Below are 25,660 nucleotides of genomic sequence, written 5' to 3'. Positions count from 1 at the left end.
AAGTCAGATTTTGCTTCCCTCAATTCTACTTCCAACAGAGGGGGCTCACGGAAGAAGGCAAAGCAAGTTTTATTCTGCCTTCATCCCCTCCTATCAATCTACTGTATCTTCTTAAATTCACATTGAAATACATGATATGGCTCACAGTGTTCACTTTCAGAGGGTGGAATGGCCTTCTGGTTTATTTTTAGAGCACTAAAAGCTTCCAGAGCTTAAATTCTGTGCTAGAAAAGCTTATATCAAGATGGGGAAAAAAATCTAGGCCTTCATGCTTAAATGGGCATCAGGGTGAGATGCCTTTGTCTGGCAGAGATTGTTGGTGTGATGGTGGAACCCTGTCCTCCAGGAAGGTCAGCAGCACCAAGCTTATGGTGGGGGTATGAGTGGTATTGGCCTCAACAGGTGGTAGTTGCTGGTAATGACTGACAACCTTGCTAGGAGGTTGGGGACTCCCAAAGACTGTGTTGGACGAGAGGAAGGAGAGAGGTAGAAGAGAGTGCTTTTGAAGGGTATTGGGAGTTCATAAAATTGTGAATGGGGTCATAGCAGAGAAAATCTGTCTTAGTATTATACTGGACCATGCAGTAACCAGCCCCTCCACTCACTGATGTCATTATAATTATACCAAAAACTTATCTATCTATCTATCTATCTATCTATCTATCTATCATCTATCTATCCACAACACACCTAGAAGCCTTATGAGCTTTCTCTTGATGGTGATCACTGATTACCTTGTTGACATGTTTTGAAGAAGATAGCATTTTGAGGCGTCTGCAGGATGGTGTTGCCTTCAGAATTCATTACAATCACATTCACTTCAAATGCTGCCACTCCATCTTGTTTTCCAAGACATGGGAAACCAACTTGAACAACTAAAGAAAAAGCAAATATAGAGAAACAGTTTATCTGGTTAATTCCAGTTGTATAGAAATCTTGCTAAGAGACACAAAGAACAAAGCAATTATGTTCACATTTCATTATTTGATATTCTTGTATCTCGACCAGAGTAGGGGCTGTATTTTGATCATATGGGCATTCTCCACAGAACTTATACATCATGCTAGGTGGAGAAAGAATGAATGACTCATGAATTTGTGCCCTACTAGTATGGAATCTGGGTATTTTGTTCCTGGGCTGGGCTTGTACCATCTTGAGAAAAACATTTTCTCTAAAAATCAAAGGAGCAAATAGGCAGCGCAGATTGATTAATTAAGGAAGGAAACCTTGTGGGCACCTTCACCAGCGTCCATATAACCCAAAAAGAGCTAAAAAACAGTATTCCAGAATCTATTAAATAAAGACCCATAGGCACTAGTTTATTTTTACTCTGCATGCTTGTAAGTGACACAATATTTTCCTTGGAAATATTCTACAACTCAGACTAGACTCCAATGATTGGATTGAGTTAGTGAAACCAATATTTTCTCAGGCTATTTGTTAATATTAAGAAGTGTTCATATCTTGGGGATCTAGAAGGGAATTAGGTATAATACAATAAGCTTATATGTAATGGTTTAGGTTCCTAAAAATGAGCCATTTTTGTGTGTGTGAGTGTAATGATCACTGGGGGTGTGTAGATGTTGACTTAGCAAAGAGTGGCAACTGTTTGATGATGATGATGATGGTGTACCTGGAGAGCAAGGAGGCCACCAACTGTGGAACGCCCACAAGTCAGTGGGTGGAAAATGGATCAAGTCATTGGCTAAGAGGTCAATTATGTAAATTTCTTCTTCTCCTTTTCCTTCCCCTTCTCTTTCTCCTTCTTCTTCTTCTTTTTTTTAAGTAGGCTCCATGTTCAGCATGGAGCCTGCCATGGGGCTGGAACTCATGACCCTGAGCTCAAGACCTAAGCTGAGATCAAGGGTCAAGATGCCTAAATGACTGAGTCCCCGATTATGTAAATTTCTAAAATCCACTGGATTATCATAACATATCCACTGGGGAATACTGATCTAGCTGATCCAATAGGCTCTAGTTCTTCCTTATAAACAGGAAGAAATTTTGCTAATCAGTAGATATTTGAAATTTTGCTTCATTTTGTTTCTATATGGCAGGTTACTGCTACTGCCAAGCTTAGGAAAATCATACCAAGCCAAGAAAAATCCTTTCCCTTTAGAGTTTTCACAAACCTTTCTCCTAGCTTTATAAGAAGGAATGATTTGGAAATTGGTTTGCTTCCACAAGGCATTGCACAGGAGCTGGTCATATAATCTTCTTAATGGGTTTAACAACCAAAAACCCCTCTCAAGGCTTTGGCATTGTCAGTGTTTATTACTGTGCCATTTTAAAAATAATATGGATTTCCAGTTGTGAATCTTGAGATCTGAGCATTGCAAATAATCAATTACATGGTAAAAAGGAAATACAGACATTTTAACAGAAGTAAAAAGAGAAAACCAAATTGTGTCTGAAGTTTCAAAGTAAAATTGTCCCCGCTGAAAGCCTTGGTTTAATGAAATCTTACACAAGAAAGCACCAATTTACAAAACACAAAAATCCATTGTAGGGATTTCTATTTCAAAAAGAAGCAGAAGAGTTGACAAATTTCTTTCAATTGTTAACTCTTCCAGTGCATTTTCACTTGGTCCAGTTCTACAATTTTGTTAATCTTTCTCATGAATCTTTTGCATGGATGGGGAGGTCGACAACTGCCCCGAGGCATAAAAGGAAGGAAGAACCTGGAAGGATTCTTAGAGATAAAACTTTCAGAATTTTCTCACCACGTGCCATCAGCCTAACTACTATTTTCCAGGTGCATCTTTTTCTTGGACCTTACTCAGCCCCACTTCACAGCCCACTTTATTCTTTTAAAAAGGCACTTCATGGGGCACCCGGGTGGCACAGTCGGTTCAGCATCCGACTTTTGGTTTCCGCTCAGGTTGTGATCTCAGGATTGTGAGATCGAGCCCCACTTTGGGCTCCGTGCGGGCATGAAGACTCTCTCTCTTCCTCTGCCCTTTCCCCTGCTGCAGCACGCACGTGTGCTCTCTGTCTCAAATAAATAAATCTTAAAAAAATAAAAATAAAAAAGGCACTTCAGTTTTATTTTAGCTTTAAGAATCTTGGCATGGAAGAGAAGATGCTTATAAGCAAATTCATCTTCATTTCTGTTTATCAGCATTGTCAAATTTCAGAACATATCTTGGATGTTAGAGATAAAAAGTGTCTTATTATGTATGTGGAAAGTTCAGCTAAAAATAATTACTAGTTTGCCCATATTTTCAAATGTGCTAAAAGCAAACCATTTACAAATAGGCTTAAATTATGACATATTCGCAGGTTCCAGTCATCAGGGGGTGCTTCTAGAAGGTCTGGAGTGCTCACATAAAAGTGTGTGACTTGCTAACATGGCCTGAGTCAATGAAAAATAAATATGCAGAGGGTTCCCTGGCCTGTGGTCATCTAAAAAGTATAGCTCTGAACAATCCCAGGAAAGAAAAACAAGGATGCAAAATCCAATAGAAAGTTCAAAGAGGAAAACACACTGCAAGTAACATTCGTTAGGGTCTGCAAGATGAGTTTTCCCCTTTAAATGGTTAGTTACAAATTTGAATCAAGATACAAAGGGTTTATCTGCTCAAGAAATATTGAGCGCTCACTATGAACCAGGTACTATTCTAAGTACTGAGGATACTTTAGAGAAGAAGACAAATAAAACTGCCCCCCTTTTGTGGAACTTGAGTTTCAGCAACTTGGTTTGAAGATAATTTGTGATATAAAATATTTTAATCTTCTAAAAATCTAGAAAAATAAACATCAAACATTTAAAGCCACAGACATAAATTGGAATTGAAAGTAGTTTCAACGTTTGTTTTAGGTCGACAACTACTGGATTCTTTGGGTATCGACCTTTATAATCTACTTTCAGTTTGCCTGTATTTTAACTTCACAACAGATGCATAAACATCTTCTGGAAATATTGTCTAATGCTTACAATAAGGATCAGGTAGAGAACTACCCTTGCTATGACCCACTGATTTGGGTGGGTTTAGTGAAACTCTTTGGGCCTCAGTTTCCTCGTTTGGCAGTAAGACTAATACTATTAATAAAATAATTCTTAGGAAATTTTTTGTGTGACGATCCTGTTATTTGGAAGTTTAGAGAAAAATCGAATGTTGTCATTTGCCATCAAATATGTCTTTCATTAAAAAAAAATCTTGGGGCGCCTGGGTGGCACAGCGGTTAAGCGTCTGCCTTCGGCTCAGGGCGTGATCCCGGCGTTATGAGATCGAGCCCCACATCGGGCTCTTCTGCTATGAGCCTGCTTCTTCCTCTCCCACTCCCCCTGCTTGTGTTCCCTCTCTCGCTGGCTGTGTCTCTCTCTCTGTCGAATAAATAAATAAAAAAAAATCTTTAAAAAAATAAAAATAAAAAAAAATTAAAAAAAATCTTATCAGGGGCGCCTGGGTGGCTCAGCCAGTTGAGCGTCCGACTCTTGATTTCAGGTGAGGTCATGATCTCAGGGTCGTTGGATCGAGCCCTGCGTCTGGCTCTGTACTTGGTATAGAGTCTGCTTAAGATTCTCTCTCTCCCTCTCTAAAAAAAAAAAAAAAATCTTATCAAAGCACTCCCTCATGTAGCATAGTTATGCCTAATTCTGTCAGATGGAAAAGAAAAAAAAGTCTTATATTTTTGAGTGAAAAACTTTAGGCAATCTTGGCAGATAACTAAAGATGTAGCATCTTTATTCTCTTAGTAAACCAATAGGAAAGCTATCTCTAAGAATTATTGTACTAATCTAAAATTATGTTCAATTCATGTTAATATTCATATGAAATATTTTCCTTCTTCATCTTTTAAAGATCTAACACTCTAGATTTAAAACTGTGCTCATTTTCCTTACATATTTATAATCACAACTTAACAAATGCAACTTCAATTAAAAAGGAACACATCACAAATTCCCTCAGCTCAGGTGGAAAGTGTTTACCAACACATACCTATCTCTTTTGAAACAGGAGTTATGTCAACATAATTATGGTCTGAATCTCAATACAGAATGATTTGAACGGAACTAGGAAATAAAATTTGAAAGTTAGGAGGTACCTAGTTTATGAGTTTCAATGAATTAACTTTTAAAATAAAAGGAGAAATTAAGATATGTAAATTACACTAATTACACTTGCCTATTATTCAGTTTTAAAACATGAAATAGAAATTCTATTTCTTTTTGTGCAAATTCTACCTGTCCTCCTTTCTGTTTATAAATTTTATCTATAAGACCATTCAAGTAATAAGACTTATACCTTTTAAAGTGTTTCCAAAAAATTTGTTTAAAAAAAAAACACCTGGGGTGCCTGGGTGGCTCAGTCTGTTGAGTGTCTGACTCTTGATTTTGGCTTGGTTCATGGTCTTGGGGTTGTGAGATCGGGCCCCACAATGGATTCTGTCCTTAGCAGGGAGTTTGCTTGAGATTCTGTCTCTCCCTCTCCCTCTGTCCTTCTCCCCTCATATAAAACCAACAACAACAACAACTACTACAAAACCAAAAAACAACACCTGACTTTAGTTAGGCTCAGCTTTAGTAATTGACTTTTGTGCAAATTGTGCTCTACTCAAGCTAGATTTCTTTCAGTTCCTCAACACATGGTATATGGCCACATTGTCCTGACTGCACACCTATCCTGCTGCTTGGAATATTCTTTATCTTCTTTTCTGTCCAGCATCCTCCTACTCATCTTTCAAAACGAAAATGAAACAGCACTTGCTCTCTGTAACCTTCCCTAGCGCCCCCTGCCTAAATGATTTCACTTACGTATTTCACCAACACCTCTATATATGTTGCTTACAATATAATGATTTAACTATGATTCTGTATCCTTCACTAAGGATGAGATTTTCAAAGGCAAGGACCATATCTTATTCTTTTTTGTAATTTCAGCACCAGCCTATTGTCCGTCACAAACTAGGCACTGACAGACACAAAGATAAACCTTGTGTGAGACACACCCATATACCTTTATACACACTTGCACACACACCACCACACATGCACATAAATGACAAAAATTCACCATCGACAGGGGGAGACACAGAGAATAAGGTATGAACAGTGTGCACGCAGAAAAACACATACACAAAGAAAAAGATCTCGAAGGCAGGAAAAGCACAGATGCCCTACTTCCAAGGAATAAGAGAAACGTGACAGTTACATTGTGTTTTTGCAACAATTAGCATATGAGTAGAGGCCCACTTTTACCAAAAGCTAGATGAAATTAGTCCAGATGTTGTGAATTCCAGGGCAGTCTAGATTGTACAGTGGAAACTGAGGTAAATTAAAGCAACTCAGAGAAGCTGAAGCAGATTGAACATAACTCGCATGGCTTCAAGGACGCACTGACGTGCTGCTGATTGCTCATAAACTCACTCCTATAGAGAAGCAAACAGCCAATGTATTCTGATTAAATACCTCTTCCACACTGAGACAGGAGCCTCCGGTCACCGGAGCCACTGCCCTGACCAGGGAAGAGACGAGAGAGGAGTGGGAGCACATCCTCGGCGGCACGTGACCACAAACGCTGTGTGATCTCAATATAGTCATCAGTGCCCCGAGCTGTGCTGACCGCCATTCATTCTCTCAGCCAACACTGAGTACCTTCCCTGGGCTTCACTCTCTGCTAAGGTCTAGGGTCCCTCCAGCATTAGCACCTATGGAAAGATTTCTAACATGGGATTCCTGGAAGTCTTTGGTTGAGAAACAAGCCTGCTCTGTTGGTTTCATGGTATGACAGAAACGGTGTTCAAAGAGGTAAAGCCTTGGCTTGATGGAAACTGGTTTTTGTTATCCAGTTTTCCTGAAGCAGCCTGCAGTTTGTATTTCCTGTTTTCTTCAGCTGCCAGAAGGCAGGCACTTCATAACTGTTAAAGATCAAGAGTTTTCCTTTTCATGCAATGTTTCGGCATCGAGGAGTCTGGGGGGATAAAAGAACTTAGCAGCGTGAGGGTATAAAATAGACCAGTAGAATAATGAATACTACCTGGATGTTTGGGGGCAAAGACCCACTGATTTGGTTACTTTTTAATAATTCAAGGTACCCTTACTGCTCCTACTGTGGGGACTGAGCTAATGAGGCTAACGACTAACTGCCCTGCAATGAGCTAAAATTCCCATAAACTTCTTGCACCTGCATTTCTGCAAACAAATCCTACATCTGCCTTCAAAACCCTATGTGTGGGGGTAGGGGGGTGTGGGGGGGTTGTACATGCAGTGTGTGTGTGTGTATGTGTGTGCGTGCACACATGCACAAGTCAAATCAGCCCAGAAGAAGGCTTATTCTCTTTACTCCTACCTTGTCCAAAGCATCAATCACTTTCCCCCTAAATTTTATTATTTATAAAGATTCTAGATTATTAGAAATTGAAGTTTTATCTCAGCATGGTGAATTAAAATATTGTCACATCATATATTCAAAATTGGATTGTTTCAATATCTGACAAAATAGAATTTCAGTAAGCATTTTTTTACTAGACACTAAAGTGAATAAGGCTGGGAAGATTTAGGATATAAGCATTAAATTGGAGACCCAAAGACACAAGGAAGTTGAGCAGGTGTAACTGTATAATTAATTTAATTATTTAATGGGCTACAGTGCACTTGTATTCCTTTAATAATCAGAAAGCAACAAAGGAAAATTTTAAGAATATAAAATGGAAATTGAGAGATATAATACATATTTGTTTTATTCCTGACTGCTTCTAAAAAGAAAGAGCAAAAAATATGATCAAGAAAATTTAATAAAAAAATTATCTTTGACTAAAAAGAAACACGGTGTGACACGGCATGAGACTGAGTAATGGCCGTATTCCAAGCATGTTCTCGTCTCCATGATATAGCAGTATGAGACTACAGTAGCAATGCCATCTGTGTGGAATAGGGATGGATGGATCTGGAATGGGATATCCATATCCTTGGGGCTACACATCTCAGGTGAGTGTAACTCCAGAATCCAAGGCCTCATTCCTTCATAGGAGCTTCCTAGAACCCCATACCCATCTGGTTTGGAAGCAAATACTCTGGAAGGGCTGCTAGTTGTACCTGCAGCACTGGTATGACCCAAGAGAAACCCAAATTCACACTCTTGCCGTCTACACCCACATGCGTACCTTTGCCAGGAAACTGAAAAAACTCTGCATATTTAGTCCCCAGCTCTTCCAGTGCTGGCATGTGATCACAGAGCTCCACCAGAAGTAGTAGATGACCACAACCTGAAAATGGACTTTACAAGGCTGATTTCCTAATTATGGCATAGATTTATATGAGTGCTCACAGAGATTTTCATTTGACATCAAAGTTATTCTAACATTCCTCTAGAAGAGTAAGACTAATCTTTTTAAAAAAAGGACAGGATTATGACATCAGTTATTTAAAAATATTATAAAACTAAAAATATTGCAATATTGGAACAAATAGTAAGCTCTAAAACTCTATGTATGGAAGAGCTTAATGTGAAATAAAAGGCATATCTTGAATCAATTCATCCTCTCACACTGGAAAAGCTGAATACTCAGGAAAATAATTCCGATGAGAGCCCTACCTCATACTATTGCTGAAATAAATTTTGATAAAATACTAGAAGCCTGTATAAATTATCACATAACTGCTCTCTGAATAAGAATTAACTTCCAAGCATAAAAGCAGTAGGAAAAAAATGACAAAGGGATAGTTCTGATCACATAGGACTTAGACTCTGCATATCCCCGCCTTAAAAAAAATAATAAACTGAAAAATATGCCAGAAAGTGTAAATAGTTAATATATAGTGAGCTTTGCAAGTCAATAAATTATTTTATATTTTCAATATAAAAATAAGCATGGTCAACAGACATTTTACATTGTTCAATAGATATAGGAAAATGTCTTTTACCTCAGTTGGAATAAAAAAAATGAAATTAAAAGAACATTAAGAAACCTCTTTTCACTTTTTAAGTCAGCAAAATAGTTCACATGATTAATAACCCACGTTGATGAGGTTATGGTGAGCTAGGCCCTCTCCCACACTGCTAGCCAGGGTACAAATGGGCACAACCTTTGTGGAAAGTAATTTGGCATTTTGGCAATTTGTTCTAAAAGCCTTTTGAAATGTTCATAGTTCATGTCCTTTGACACAATAATTATACTTCTAAGAATCTATTTTAATAAAATAATGAGATGAGCTCTAAGATTTTGGTACAAACATTGATCCAATAAGTAATTTGTAAAGTGTCTGTTCTGCGCTGGGCCCTGTGTTGGCAGTCGTGGTGAATAAGACAAACAGGGCCTCCTACTCAGTGACCATCTATTACTCTAAAAAGGATGTTTATTGTGGTATTTCTAGTATGAAAACCCTGAAAACTAAGTAACACCCAATAAGGGAATGAGTAAACCAATTATGGGTATGTTCATAAAATGGATAATAAGGGCATCGAAAACAACTTTTGGGAAAATCTAAAATCACATGGAAAAATGCTTATGTTAAAATGTTAAAAGCAAAAAAAAAAAAAAACCACATAGTGCCAAACTAAATATATAATATTATCACAACTATGGAAAAATATATATTCATAGACTAGAAAGAAACGAACATGTATTTGACCGTGTTAACATAAGTGATCTCTGTACTTCTCTGAAAGTCATGAAACCTGGTCTCAGCCCCACTGCTTATTACTCATATATGATTTTGAGAAAGTCAGTGAAGCCTCAGAAGGCTTAATTTTCTAATTTGTAGAATGGAGCAGTAATTCTGTCCTTGACTCCTTCCCAAAACTCAAATTGGATAAGGCATGAGCTGCTACTCTGCAGGCTGAACAGTTCTAAACGAATACCCCATACTCTATTTTCTCAGCAGAGAAGGATGTTTAGTTCTGAAATATTAACCCCTTTCTCCCACTTTTCCATGTCTCTTCACTCCTTCAAATTCCTATTTGATACAATGTTCATTTGGGGGAAATTTTTCTTGATGGATCCCACTTCCCCCCAGTCACTTGCTTTGCATCTGTGCCACGTTTATGGGCACTACATTAATTCAGGTGGTGACTTCCTTTTTTTAAATCTGGAATCACTTATGAACTGGGGCTATGTCAAGTTTTTAGCAAATTAGGAAACAGCCATTTCGTCACTCCTAACCTAATTTTCTGCCCAAAGGAGATAGAGACATCACAATCAAGCTGCCCTAAAATCACCGGGATTTCCTCAGGAAAACATTCTATGATTCCTCTGATAGGTGACTTCCAGATCTTGAATATTATTCCCATCACCATTATATTTTAAATGTAAACTTCCCTCCCCTCCCCACAAAGCAAAGACCACCCACCTGATGCCTTGTGAGGCACTGTTCCCAGCAGAGGGACATTGACGGTTGGGTCTGCCATGATGCCTTTATCCAGGGAGCGTAAGGACAGGAATTCATAGAAGTATTCTGCCTACAACAAAAGGCATTGACTGTCAGTACCATGGGAACCATGGAGCGTGAGAAGGCATTTCTTAACTGGTCACTCCTCCGATGGGAGAGTGAGATTTTTCGCTACAGGAAATCTGGAACACATGACATCTAAAAAACTGTGTAGGCGTAACTCACCCTTCTGGATTTTAGAACTCTAGAATTAGGCTCTGTTTGTAGAGAAGTGATGCTTTAAAAAGATTAATGACATCTCTCCAAAATATCCATAACGTAGCTTATTAGTGTAAACAATATTATTTAGTTGCTGTCTCTTAAAAGAATTGAGAAAAAAAATGCTCTTAAGAAAACAAGTGCTGTCAAAACAATCAGCAACTAGTCCTTAGAAAATCCATGTCAACCTCTCGGGTCATTCTTTAATTCTTTTCAAATCTGAGGTGATCAGAATTTGGAAAGCTGTAATACATAAGGGATAATGAAAGCAGTAAGCTATTGGCAAAAGAAGATATTCAAGTCCAAAATGTAATGATCTTGCTGTGAATATTTATTTTTCAGTATCATTCCCTTTGGCAGGTTTACATTTAAGGTCTCAATTTAATTATGGAGAGAAAAGCCTAAAAGTGTAAAAATCACCATTGCAATATGACAACATGCTGTAAAATTGTAAACATTTTCATTTTCCCACTAAGTCGAGTAGAGAACATGGTTCCTGCTACTTGAATAGCCACGAAATACTGAAAATAGTGAAGTATAATCTCCCTGGAGAGCTTTGATGCTTAGCTGATTCTCAAGGGGGTTATTCAAAGGATTTGTGATGGAGACAATGTGTTCTTGCTTGGGAATAAAAAACAATCAGTAAATAGTGCCGAGACCAAAATGAGAGGCGAGCTGAGTGGCTCTGCAGTTATCTGTAGAGATATGCAGAATTTGGATGGGTTAATTAACTAAATTATGAATTACATAAATATGGGCTAGAACGACGTTTAAAACAGAATATGGCCTTTCTTAGAGTCAGTATCAAATTGATTTCCCAGTATGGAAGATATTAAGAGAGACCTGGTAGACAGTCACACAATTTTTTGCCTTATGTCATAGTATCACTGTATTGGGTATTAAGGACTCCATATGGGGATGATCTCAGCTGCTGTGGGGTTACTGGTGACACTTGCAGCATGTCGGGAAGCGCTTCTTGGTTTCCCCAGGAAAACTGACGAAATTCCTACCGTGGCCCCTTCTTTGGGTTGCGGCAGTGTTCCAGATGACCTCCATGCAGGGTCCTTAGATGGGCAACAAAGTTTCGTGAATTAATTTTATTAAATTCATTCACCAGAAGGGCCCTGAGAATAAAGAGTATTAAGACCCTCGATTCTTACCCTGTTTGAGGGAAGGCAGAGGGATTACAAGAAGTCTGACGAAACAAAGGAGTGTCATCAGGAAAGGTAATTCAATTTGGAATGAATTCCTTTGAAAAAGAGAACATTATTTCTGTTGCAGTAAAACCAGCACCTATTAAAAGTTGGGCTTCTTCTTAGAGAGTGTTTCGTGAATCAATAATCTGGGCTCTGGGCATCCCCGCAACCTCTCCAGGTGTTTTAAATGCCCTCCACCCGCTGCACTTACGTCGGTGCTTTACTAGATCACGTTTATCACTTAACATTGTGTTCTAAAACATATTTCAGTTTGCATTATGAAAGGATTTAGTGTTTATGCCCTTATAATTAATAACTTTGGGTTATCTGTATTACTAAGTACAGTAATAACAACTAGCGAACAATAACATAACAAACACCTGTGTAATGCATATCACGTCCCAAGACTTGAATTAACAGTACATGTAAGGATGGAAAAGAGCTGAGTGGATAGAGCATGCTATCCTGAAATAAAGCATGCTGAAAGTAAAACATTTCAGTGGCTAGATTGCTTTAAATACTGTAAGTTGTCATTTGCTGTTCCATAATTATATCTTGGAACTTCATCACGTTATAAGTGAAATTTACATTTATATGGGTGATATACTTTAAAAGGCCATTAATAAAAAATAAAATTAAATATAAGCTAAAAATTTTTTGTGTGTGTTAATAAGAAAAAGGATGAAAGACTAGCCACCCATGTTAAAACAATGATTGTGTAGGATCGAGGCTGATTTTTCCCCAAATTTTCTACAAGTGGTTCCATGCCTTTTATAGTGAAATAAATACATTTACTTAAAAACAAACATTAATTATGTATCTTGCTTCAGTTCTGTGTGGCTGATGATAATCACTGGCCCTATTTGTATAATTCTCTGATCTGTTCATAGATGAAATATTCTTCTTGGACCTCTATTTAGTGAGACTTTGCTCATGTAACAATTTGATTTAAATCTCTTGTTCATCTCCTTGAAAGTGTCCTTTTGTTTTTTTTTAAGATTTTATTTATTTACTTAGAGAGATAGTGTGAGTGGTGGGGAGGGGCAGAAGGAGAGAGAGAATTCAAGAAAACTCTGGGCTGAGAACACAGCCTGACATGGGGCTCAATCCCAAGACCCTGAGATCATGACCTGAGCCAGAATCAGCAGTTGGACGCTCAACTGACTGAGCCATCCAGGCGCCCCTCCTTGAAAGTGTGCTTTAAGAAAACAACACGTAGTAATAAAGTAGGTTCTGAATGTGTCTCTCAAAAACTTTTGATGATGTTCAAAGAATGTGGAACTGAAAGAATTTCACTCAGGATCCAGAAACAACTCCATAGAGCCTCTGGGTCTCCTGTTGTTGCTTTTGAGTATGGCCACATTAAGTAGGCTGTCAAGCGTGGAATCCATTACATTCAGTGTCAGAGAGTTTGTAATTAGCATTGGCGTGACTATTTAACATGATGCATCTAGGTTTAATGGGTTTGTCTGGACAGCCAATATTCTCATCTTATCAATAACACATTTCACACTAGAGGTTTTAGGGTGTGCCTTTGATATCTCTGAGAATCAGTAAATATCAGTTTTTCTGCTGCGATCCTAAGACTGTATTACAGGGCAGGAACTGGTCAAAACAGTTTCCTGCTTAGATTTTATCAGCAATAGGCAGGTTCCGGAGAAAACTTCTTTTTTGTTTTTCTTTCTTTTTAAAAGATGATAATGATGCTGTAATTTCTGAAGTATATAATTTCATACTTTCCTTCATACTTGGTATGTATATTTTAAGGGGGTTTGTCCATCTGGTATTTTCATTGCCTTCTTAAAAATTCCAATTTGAAAACTACTTAGAAATTGACCAACCCTTTGTCTCTGATCTTGACACTGACTTCTTTCAATGTTTCATTTGGCATTATCAACAGATCTACCAAAACCACCCATGTCATATACATATTTCTACAAATCAGTTATCATCATCATGTAGTAGAGATGACCTATATTTCTCATTTAACTTAAGTATTAACTTCAATGGCTAAAATATTTCCCTCAAAGAAAAATGGCTGATGAAATAAATGATAGATTTATAATGTCATAGTTTAAGTTCTAGAGAGGACTTTCTGTTTTTACTTTACTTATAATATCATGAACAGTCTTAGTCTCAAACCTCTCCACTGGAAACACTTATTGGGGGGCAAATAAAACCTAAATTCTATGCCAAAGAGAACAGCAAGTTTGCTTTAAAGTTTGGGAACAAGTTTCACAGATTGTAGATTTATTACTTAGATAAAAGGAACTCAGAGCATGAACTGTAATAAGGAGGTGGCATATTGGAGAGCATGAAACCTCTATTAAGGAAAAGTACATTTTGTTTTAGTAAATGACACTAGTGGAAACGCAGGTAGAGGTAAGTAGGGTGCTTATTTGAGAAGCACATGAAAAGATTGCCTTGTATTCAAACAAAGAATGAGTCTATTCAGGAGAATAATTCACTTCTAAATTAAGTTGCTGAAAAACCTTGCTGGCCTGGTTTGCCACGCAGTAAATTTTCTTTTCATGGAGAAGTATAAAAGACACCCAAATATTATCAAGAGAGGAGTGAGTGCTGGAGGCCATTTAACTTGCTTCCAAGCAACTTGGCTGAATATTAAGGTTGTTCCTTCCAGAAGAGATGAAGACATCATTTAAACAGCAAAATGGGACAACTCAGAACGCCTTCACTCTGGCACTCTTTCTTGGGTAGACACAGAAAGGAAGCAGAGAACTGCATTAACCATTGGGAGGAACAGAGAGAATCCAGTATTTCTTTTCCATCTTTGAAGTTCTGGGTTTGTGGTGCATACTTCATCGAATATATTAGCATGAGAATTATAGGAGCCTCTGAGTTGCGAAAAGCACGGCTCTCAAACCTCTTTTAACTTCATGTATCCTGATGCTGACCTAAGTGTTCCTGAGCAGCACTGGAACAATCACGGTATCAGATTTGTCCTGAAGAAAATTTCAGGTGGTTCACAGATACCAAGCGTACAGATGCCATAAAGCTCGAAAATTTACAAATAATTTTTATTGAGTGTTTACTAAACTCCGGTCGCTGTTCATCTCATTCTCACAAGAACCTGATGTTATTAGCATACACGTTGTGTTCAGATTAGCCAGGCACTCAGTATGAGAATTACTAGCAGGATCTGAAATAGCTCCTACACTGTATGTGAAAGGGCAAGAAGCAATCTCCTGAAGTAAGCAAGAAAGGAAAAGAGTTCGACGTTAAAGTCCCAAACCAAATGAATCAGCACACCCAATGCTTAAAATAATCTGACGCCTGAATGTCTAGACCAAAAATTGCCAGATCTCACATTCTTCCTGGGCATTCTTCTTGTCACTTCCCTGCAAAATTTCATCCTTCAAACTCACAACTCATTATCCTTGGATGCTGGGACGCTCTGCTGATTGTTCCCCCATGTCAGGATTTTCCTGCACTTCCTTGTTAACCCCCCTCCTCTCAGCTCATGATCGTTAAAAATCGCTAAGACTCAGGCCTCAGCTCTTCTCTTTTTATATTCTGTCATAAAACTCATGCACTTGCACAGATGGAACTGTTTCCTTTTGGGCCAATGATGCTCACTCAAAGAGAACCATTCCCACTGCCTCATGGCCAAGCTTGTGTGCACGGACCTTCATTATTACCTTCCCAAAGCAGCTGCCTCACTTGGTGTCTTTGTATCTGTCAACAGTATTATCATTTTTCCAATAACAGAAGTACTGTGCCTCTGCCTGATTGTTGTTTCTTGCCTCTACTTCGTCTCCCGATAGCCAGACAGACACCAAAGTTTTGTCCTTTCTCCTTGTATAATCTTTTGATTCTGTCCCTGCCTTTCATTCCCACTGCTTCTACCCTAACCCAGCCCTTATTTCCTCACGTTGGCATTATTATAATATTTTCTGAAATATCTTTCTAGCCTTCCTGTTTAAAATCTCCACCATGAGATGAGCCAATATACCTAATGGAAACATTAGTCATGCCATACACGATGCTTTCCTGTCACCCCGTATCTCTAGGAGAAGGCCCTTAGCCTGGTAAGAGTCCTCTACAGTCTGGCTCCAAATTTCCTTTATTTCGGACTACTCCCCAACAGGGATCCTGTCCTGGAGCTCAACTGGCCTGCTCTGAATACACCATAGCCATACCTATATTCCAGTGTTTTCACCTACACTGGCCTGCAGTAGGACTCAAACCAGTGTGGCCCTTAAGCATATACTGTCTGTATTATTATTAAACTTTTCCCATGTGTAGATCATGTATTGTCATGTACAGTTTGGATCCTCTGTGATTAAGAAAGGGATTGTGTTCCCCCCCTCCCCACCACTCTACTGGAGATTCACTCAGCATTGGGTACAACCAGGTATTTAATAAATATTTGCTGAATGAATGAATGACCTACTGAGAAGCATCCAGATGCGTAAGCCCAGTGAATTCCAGAACATTCCATTCACATTGTTATGGTGAAATGGCATTAGCCTCTGATTTTACTGACTGGGCATCAGCTTTTCTGTTTTGGCAATTGCTAAATTACCTTTATGGGTCAAAAGATTCTCTTTTACTTGCTGTGTGGCCGGTCACCACAGCAGATATACAGAATAGAGAACGTTTTTGAAAAAAGAGCAATGAAACAAACATTGACATTTGATATCCAATCTCTATGTAGTTTGTAACTGTTTTATGCTTTTTTAGGGACAAAACCTTGGCAATGAGGCTCCCAGAATAAATATAAGCAGATAACGTAGATAAGGTCCAGTTCTGGAACATGATGTTGTCCAGTGCTCTTCTGGTTCATATTTCCAGAAGAGACTTGATCTCTTCTATAAGTTACATATACATAATTTAAATTATATGTAATTTATATAATTTTAAGTTTATAAATTTCGTAAATCTGTATATAAATTTATATAAATTTTGCCTTCTGAAAATTACAATATGCACTTACAATGTCACTGGGAAAGTGTGAAATATCAACAAAGACTTCTTTCATGACTTCTTTTGAAACTGGCTCTAAGGAGAATTTGTTTCAAAAACAAAAAGTAAAAGCTCCTTCTAGTGCAGAGTAGTTGTTCAATTGTCTCACTGGTCTTGGCTTAATTGATAATGAAAATGAACATTACTTAAAGAGAGAACCTCGATCAGCCTCGTCCTTCTGTTTCAGTAATTGGTTTTATCCACACTGCCGTTGACCACAGTTAGCGGGATGGGTTGAGGGAGTAAAGCTATTGGAATATAATGGTAATATTAAAACTTAAAGTCCAAGTAAACACATCCGGGACCATGAAAGTTTTGTAAACTAAAACTGGCAGGAGATCACACAGTTTGGTTTCACATGAATCTGAAATATCTAAGACATTTTCCATCTTTTTCCTCCTACGGTTTGGAATCACCATTGCTCATGCAAACCAGAAACAGACCTGGCTATCTGACAAATCACTGGCTAGTCACTCTGTTTTAAGATTCCTAAAGACAGAAAACCAATGTAATAGAGTGCTATATTGCTGTTGTGTGTTAGATAAAACCAAAAGCTAGGGTTTTTTATTTTTTTGAGGACGGGTAACAAGGAAGTAGAAAAGCCAAGCATTGGGGAATGGAAAAGAGCTCTTTTTTTTTTTTTTGTTCTTCTAAAGATGGAGAAAAAGGGTATCAGTATGCAGACAAAGTAGGTTCTAAAAATATAGCCCCCCTTCAGCATACTGCTTTCACCAGATTGCCAAAATTTTCCATGGGAAGGGCAACATAAGCAGCAGTGAGGCTTCTGAAAGTTTCATTCCTCTTTATTCCTCGAGGTTTCTGGGACAAGGACCTCGTCCTCCCAGTAAGCCTGCCCTAATTCAAGCATTTGCACAGTTATGGGTCAATGGCAATCCCAAAATTGGGCACCAAAAAGGACAGTATTGGGCAATATGGGGGGAGGTCTAAGGAAAGGCTCTGAGGAAAGAAAACTTTGTTCTAAGGGGTGTAGCTGGCACTCTGTGCACCAGGAGCAGTCCAAACAGGAGGTGTGGTAAAAGAAACCGCGGGAGCACAGCCACACGCTTCTCCTAGAGAGTAGGCGGTAATTATTGGAGAACGTGGAAGGGCTAAAGCAGCGGTATGAATACAGGTGCTCTAGAGGAGATGAGAGGAGATTTCAGCTCTTGAAAAAGAAAAAGGAAACTTTTTCTGTTTTCTTCTTCTCATCTCAAGATTTATATTTAAATATTTCTTTTCCTAAAGCTTCAAAAGCAGTTAGCATGGTGGTGGGTATTAAGGAGGGCACGTATTGCAATGAGCACTGGGTGTTATACGCAAACAATGAATCATGGAACACTACATCAAAAACTAATGATGTACCGTATGGTGACTAACATAACATAATAATAATAATAATAACAAAGCTTCAGAAGCAGTCATTAAGTATTCATTTATACGGGGTGGAGGAGAAGAGAATGGGCTAAGAGCTCTGTCTTGGATAATAATTTCACAACTGAGCAATTGCCCTTACATCTCGTGCAGTACATTTATTCCTCATCAGTATCTCATTCCCTTGGTCTCACCTTCATACAAGTCACATGGTGGTGTATTTCAATGCATCACATTTTTAGGACAGAATGACTTTTATAAAATGTCCAAATAAATCTGTGTAGCACATATAAGTAGCTCAAAAGAGGCAAGACTCATGTCCCATTTCTTTCAGAGTTCTTTATGATGTATAGTTATCTCCTGGGATGTATATTTATTTCATTCCATTGATAAAAAGTGTTTGGAAATTTTTAACTGACTTAGAAATATCAGTAGATTCTCAATGATGGCTTTCAAAATATTTAACATTAGGTCATGTCTTTCTTAGTCTTAGCTTCAGGTAGTTTTCTGAAATTCTTAAATATATTTTTATTGAAGCCATATGGACAGTATTAACTTACTTCTTGATTTAAAAAAAAAACAGAAAAAAAAAAGACTTCCCTTCTTGAATTTGTGTTTTGAAAAAATACATTAAATTATTTGGTAAATATGAGATATGCCTTAATTTGACTTCTTTGTTCATATAATCACAATTTCATATATCAAAATACTACGCTACAAGATATCATCCAATGACCAGTTATTCTATTCCTATCTAAGAGCCAAACAAAAAAAAGAAGTCTGTGATTTCATAATTACAGATTTTCAAAGTCTAAAAATTTAGGGAACTAGTGTTACTAGCAGAAGATTCAAGTAGCAGTCATCACTATAAATGTATTTTTATATTTCAGAAAAAACGATTGCCGGGGCGCCTGGGTGGCACGGCAGTTGGGCGTCTGCCTTCGGCTCAGGGCGTGATCCCGGTGTTATGGGATCGAGTCCCACATCGGGCTCCTCCGCTATGAGCCTGCTTCTTCCTCTCCCACTCCCCCTGCTTGTGTTCCCTCTCTCGCTGGCTGTCTCTCTCTGTCGAATGAATAAATAAAATGTTAAAAAAAAAAAGAAAAGAAAAGAAAAAACGATTGCCTAGAACATATAGCATCATCAGCCCTTTTATTCTTCTAAATTCCACTAGATGTTTGCTATTTTAAAACTGTTATTCATACATGCATTATTCATCCTTTTTAAGAAAATGAGAAACTGAGGCAGAACTGAAACAATTTCCTAGAGAACACTGATGATGAAAATCCATAGTCTGAGGACTGGTTAATGTATGTGGCCAACTTCAATTGCCCTCTAATACCCCTGAGCAATTATTTTCTTTGTTTATTATTATTTTATTTTTTTAGAGAGGGAGAAGGGTGGGGGAGGGATAGAGGGAGAGGGAGAGAGAGACCCTCAAGCACAGTCTCACTGAGCAATTCTTTTCTTTGTTTATTATTATTTTGTTTTATTTTTTTAGAGAGGGAGAAGGGTGGGGGAGGGAGAGAGGGAGAGGGAGAGAGAGACCCTCAAGCACAGTCTCACAACCCTGAGATCATGACCTGAGCTGAAATCCAGAGTCCGATCCTTAACTGACTGAGCCACCCAGGCAACCCCCTGAGCAATTCTCTTAAACATCCCTATTCTCTCCCTTCTCCTACACACAACAGTTCCATAGTTTCCCCAAAGCCCTCTGCCCCATCCCTGCTATGATCACTCAACTGATGACAATACCCTTTTCACAAAGGAAACAGACATTGCTAGATATGGATTCTCTCAACTTTTCCTCCATCCTCCTACAAACAGCCAACATTCATATTCAATCTGCTTCCTTCCTATATCCTCCGAGATTGGCTCTAACAGTAATGTCATCTTCCCTCATGTATATTAATATGATGAAAAGGTTAAAAACCCAACCCTGTCTCTACCAGGCTATCTTTCTTCCCTCCTGTCATTACAATGCTTCCAGAGGGGTCTATATTCATGGCTTCAGTGTTCCAGCTCATCAGTCTTCGGCTCACTATGGTAAGGCTTTTGCCCTCATCATTTTTTTTTTAAGATTTTATTTATTCATTTGAGAGAGAGAGGGAGTGTGTGCGCATGATTGGGGGAAGGACAGAAGGAGAGGGAGAAGCAGACTTCTTGCTGAGCAGGGAGGCTGACATGGGGCTGGAACCCAAGACCCTGAGATCATGACCTGAGCTGAAGGCACACGCTTAACCAACTGAGCCACCCAGGCACCCCTGTCCTTATCACTATTAAAATGTCTTCATAAGGTCGCAGAGGGCCTCCGAATTGTTAAATCCAATGAACACTTTCCATCTTAATCTCTCCTATTATTCTCTGAATTTTTTTTAAAAGATTTTATTTATTTATTTGACAGAGATAGAGACAGCCAGCGAGAGAGGGAACACAAGTAGGGGGAGTGGGAGAGGAAGAAGCAGGCTCCTAGTGGAGGAGCCTGATGTGGGGCTCGATCCCATAACGCCGGGATCACGCCCTGAGCCGAAGGAAGACGCTTAACCGCTGTGCCACCCAGGCGCCCCTATTCTCTGAATTTTTAAATTATAATCAACTTTTTTTGTTTGCCCTGTCTATAGCAACAGTGTTTGTGAGTTCCTCTTCTCCTTCTCTCATCAGTCTTTCCCTAATGACCTTCACATGCTTCTCTTTCTATAATGGCACCTTAAAAAGAGCTCTGATTGTGGTCCCACGTACCCTTAGAACATTCATATATTATGTTCATATATATGTGACTATTCTCCTGGGGAGAGCAGACCCTAGCTTTCATCATGTTCTTAAAGGAGTTCCATGACTCAAAAAATAATGGTAAGAGCCACTGCCTTAAATGCTGAAACTACTGCCACTCTCTTCTTGCTTCTGCTCTCTTCTTGAGGTATTTATCCATTTAAATGACTTCAATATATACCAACATTTCAACAACTTCCAAATTTTTATCTCCAGTTTTCACATTTCTTCTGAGCTCTAGGTTCATATTGACAGCTGTCTACCAGACATCTCCTCTTGGACTTAACATGTTTGAACCAAACTCATTATTTTCCTGATGAATCTATTCACTTACATTTCTTTACATAGCACTATATGCCTGATTACTCAAGATATAAACGTGTCTTTCTAGACCCCCAACTTTTCTCTCGCCAGCCATCTCCACAAACTTTCACTGATTTCTCAAATCTATTCCCTTCTTTTCCTTCCCACTGTTACTACCAAAATTCAGACTTTCTTCCCCATGCTCCTGTAATTGTCCCCTAACCTATCTCCCTAGTAACTCCTGCTGTCCAGATTTATACCCTCCAGGCTATGATGTCATCCAGTTTTCTTCCTAAATGTCAGCTGGACCATACCACTGCTCCCACTTAAAACTCTTAATTGTTTCTAACCATGGGGAAGAGTTTAGCTACTGCTTTACAGCTCGCTCTGCTCACCGGCCTCGTCTCAGGTCTTCCCTCACGTTGTTGGTCCAGCCATAGCAAGCTTTGAGTCCACGAACTGCCATGTTGTCTCATGAACCCTGCTCCCTACTCTATGCCTGGATTTTCCACTCCGTGCTCTTGGCCACCAAGCAATTTGACTTACTTCTCCAGGCATAGGTGAAATGTCATCTCTTTCATAAAACTTTCCTGCCCCAGATTCTCTTTCCTGTACTTTCCCCCTTATCTTTACTATCGTGCTTCCAGTAACGGTCTATTTACTTGTTTTCCCCATTAAACTCTCTTCTATGGAAGGGACTTTGCCTATTCTTATTTCAATCCCCAGTGACTAACAGTTTTTGTGGCACAAAAGCTGTTTATAAAAAATAAATACAAGCTTTGAGTCAAACTACTTGTACACTAAAATAAAAAAAATGGGTAATTCACATCTTACCGGAATTGCCTTTTTCTTTAGCTTTAAAACAAATTAGAAATGTCTTATTGAACTATTATTTTACAGGGAATTTAGAGGATAGAAGGACAAGTAAAACTATACCACAAACATATAATCAGTGAAATCCAGGCTATGGGAAACTATGGGCCAAACATCCAGTCTCCTCAACAAAAATCTGAAGGAAGAAAAAAAAGAGAGAGATGGAGGGGAAACCTACAGATTAAAAGAGAACTAAGACTTATCAACCATCACAGTGTGTGCACCTAACTTGGATTCTCACTCAAATAAACAAACTTTTAAAAACAGGTGACATATGGTTTCACTCATGATGGAACATGAGAGATAGGAGGATCGGTGGAGAGGGAGGGGAGGAATGAAGGGGGGGGTAATCAGAAGGGGGAATGAACCATGAGACACTGTGGACTCTGGGAAACAAACTGAGGGCTTCAGAGGGGAGGTGGGTGGGAGATTGGGATAGGCCAGTGATGGGTATTAAGGAGGGCACATATTGCATGGTGCACAGGGTGTTATACACAAGTAATGAATCATGGAACATTGCATCAAGAACTGGGGATGTACTGTAAGGTGACTAATATAACAAAATAAATATTATTTTTAAAAGGTGACATTTATGAGCAATAGTTGGAAATTTAAACACTAACTACATATTTGAATATGTTAGGGAACTTTTTAATAGTTTTGAGGATTTTTTTTAAAGTTTTTTTTTATCTTTTATAGATACTAAAATATTTGTGGATAAAATGACATGATATTTGAGATTATTTCAAAATACTGTGGGAGGGGGCGATGGGTGGGGACTGTAGATAAGACATGGTTGGCCACAAATTAATGATTCTTGAATCTAAATGATAGATAAATGGGTGTTCTATCACTTAGATTCAAGAATCTTGAATCTGTGTTCACTGCTGTGTTCCAGTACCTAGAGCAGTGCCTGCACGTTGAAAGTGCTCAGTAACTATTTATTGGATGGATCAAAGAAGGAATGAATAAAGAAAGGTCAGCAAACCTAATGACATCCTTCTGTTTGTTTCAATTTGGAAAAGTTTTTGTTATGAATTAATTAGAGTTAATTGACTTTAAAACCTTTGCCAGGATCAGAGCTGTTGGCTGAAATTGATCCATGGCATAAAAGGCAAGATCTAGGAAAATCAAACGTGTTTTTGGAAACATAAGCACAGTATAATTTTTGTTATTGTTGTTTAGAGAGTCGGTGTGTGCATGTGCGAGGAGGGATGGGAGCATATGCTGAGAGAGGAGCAGAGAGAGAAAGGGGGAGAGAGAGAGAGAGAGATCTCAAGCAGGCTCCAAGTTCAATATAGAGCCCAAAGTGGGGCTCAATCTCAGGATCCTGAGATCATGACCTGAGCTGAAACCAAGAGTTGGACGGTTAACTGACTAAGCCACCCAGGCGCCCCCCCTTTTTTTCACAGTATAATTTAACTACAATTTTACTGATCACATGATTCCTTTCTATTCAGATTTTAACACAAGAAATTGGTTGTAGGAGATTAAACATTGAATTTAATTTATTTTTTATTTAATTTTATTATTACATTATTATTTATTTTTAATTTCCTTTCTTAAGTTCAGACAAATAGTATTATTATCAGAGTTTCTCAAAAATAGAGACTAAGACTTCTTCCGCAATCCTTGTCTTGCCTAACACTGTACTAGACAATACAGGTAATAAAGACTGCTGACTTAAACCAGTACTTTTTTCTAAAAAAAAACCATACTCTCCATTGTTCTCTTTATCAGAAAAATTCTTATGTCGATACAAGTATGTAAGTATGAGTGTTAGAAAACTTGTAAATAATTAAATAAGTATCTGAAGGAAGAGCACGCCAGCAGAAAGAATAGTGGTGCCTAGTCCCTCAGGTGGGAAGGTACCTGGCACATTGGTAAAGAGCAAGGAGGCCAGTGGTGACAGGACCAGAGCCGGCAGGGCACCATGGTGACCAGCATTCAGCAGGATGGGAAGCATCACTCTGTCACAGGCAAAGGGGTCAGCTGCGCCCAGTGGAGGAACCCAGGAAGGTGCTCAAAAGAACAAGATCAGCTCTAAACATCCTCTGGGGCCAGAAGAAACACTGTAGGTGACACCAATGCCCTGTCTCTTACCTCTTGTCTCTGCTTTCCATGCCCCTGACCTGCACCCCAGCCTTCCAGCCCTAGAGGAGCTGGAGCTGTCTATGAGAAGAGTCAACCACAGTGCCTTCCAGGCTGCAGCTAAGGGAGGGGAGGAGTTTCAACTGTGAATGAAAACTGGAATTTTATCTACTACACAGGAGTGGATATTTTAATTACTGAAATGAGAATAATCTCAGCACTAAAGTAATCAGAGGACATTTTACTGTCTTTGGCTAACTAGAGAAAATCCAGGATCTGCCTGAGGAGTCATCCAAAGGCCCAGGGAGAAAGTAGCCTACACGGCAGGTTTGCAGGGGCTGCTGTGAGAAACAGTAAAGACTGCTCTATGTCATTACACATGGCGGCATCTTGCTTATTTGCTGTAATAAGCCCTTGGGTCCTTACATAAGGATCTTAGGAGCCAAAGAGCGGCAGCATATTTCCTTTTGTAACCTCATGGTCTTTCTATTTTGCCCACTTAAAACATGCTAGACTATTAACACAAATATGAACCCTCCTTTATTTCTTTCTAATTATTATGTTACATATTAGCTTTCTCGTATGTAAGAATTATTTCATGTAAATTCTTTAGTACTTTCAGTTCCCCTTCCTGGATGTAAACCTAGTTAATGACCATGACTCTTTTCCAAGAGCACAATGAATGACAGTACTTTGCAGTTAAAATAAACGGCTACGAGGCAGATGCGAGCAGACACCGTAGTTAGTCAAGCTGATTCATTAAAGAAAAAAAAAAGGCACAGTAAAGCTGAATCAACTGTCATCTTTTAGTGATGACTGTTGATCTGATGTGATGAGAGAAAGTTCATGCACGTGGATGGGTTGATCCGGCTCCCGGATGGTCTGGAACATCGTTAACTCATACAGACTGATTCTGGCCCTCGTTCAAACTTCTCAGCCTTTGTTCTTGGGGCTCAGAGGATGGCTTTGAAGTTCAGGATAAAGCTCTTCTAACACACCATTACCAAAGAATAACCTTTTGATTATGATCTCATGAAAGTATAATCAATAACTTACATAAGTTAAAACCATGGCAAACAGTGACGGTCCTGTAATTGGGCCTTTATGAATTCCATATGTTACAATCTCTGCATTAGCTAGCAGTCTTGCATAATACATAGATTTCTTCCCCAAACATAGCCGTTGAACTTTCTTAAAAGGCTATGAAACTTTTCACAGCTACTGTCAGCCTTGAACTCTTCAGGCCCCTGAGCTTGGTTGTGGGTATGTAACAGGCAGGATTTTTGGAAAGCTTAAATATTTCTCCCAAATCCAACGGACAGTCATTTGTGCAAAGCAATTTAATCAAAGCCAGTAACTTTTTACTTAATTGTACAGCTTTAAAAAATATTTCGGGGGAAAAACACCTCCAGCAAATGATGGTTAAAAACTTAAGTAGAAAGTATATTCCCTTAGCAAAGGCATGTTCTCACATAATGTTCTC

At 38.7% G+C, this 25,660-nt stretch overlaps 1 protein-coding gene across 2 annotated transcripts in view; it reads right to left on the bottom strand.

Annotated features, from left to right (window-relative positions):
- The window catches only part of WIF1 (WNT inhibitory factor 1), a 66,189-nt gene that overhangs the window by 15,236 nt on the left and 25,293 nt on the right, over nt 1-25,660 (bottom strand). For both annotated transcript variants that reach the window (XM_057316521.1, XM_026500100.4), the window contains exons 3-4: nt 10,292-10,400; nt 735-875 (exon numbers count right to left, since the gene is read on the bottom strand). In XM_057316521.1, the coding sequence (XP_057172504.1) occupies nt 735-875; nt 10,292-10,400 (250 nt within the window). The remainder of the gene's footprint in view (nt 1-734; nt 876-10,291; nt 10,401-25,660) is intronic.

Source organism: Ursus arctos, unplaced genomic scaffold (assembly GCF_023065955.2).
Source record: "Ursus arctos isolate Adak ecotype North America unplaced genomic scaffold, UrsArc2.0 scaffold_21, whole genome shotgun sequence".
NCBI lineage: Eukaryota > Metazoa > Chordata > Mammalia > Carnivora > Ursidae > Ursus > Ursus arctos.
The sequence above is the reverse complement of the archived record's forward strand: the minus strand, read 5'-3'. Positions and strand labels throughout refer to the sequence as shown.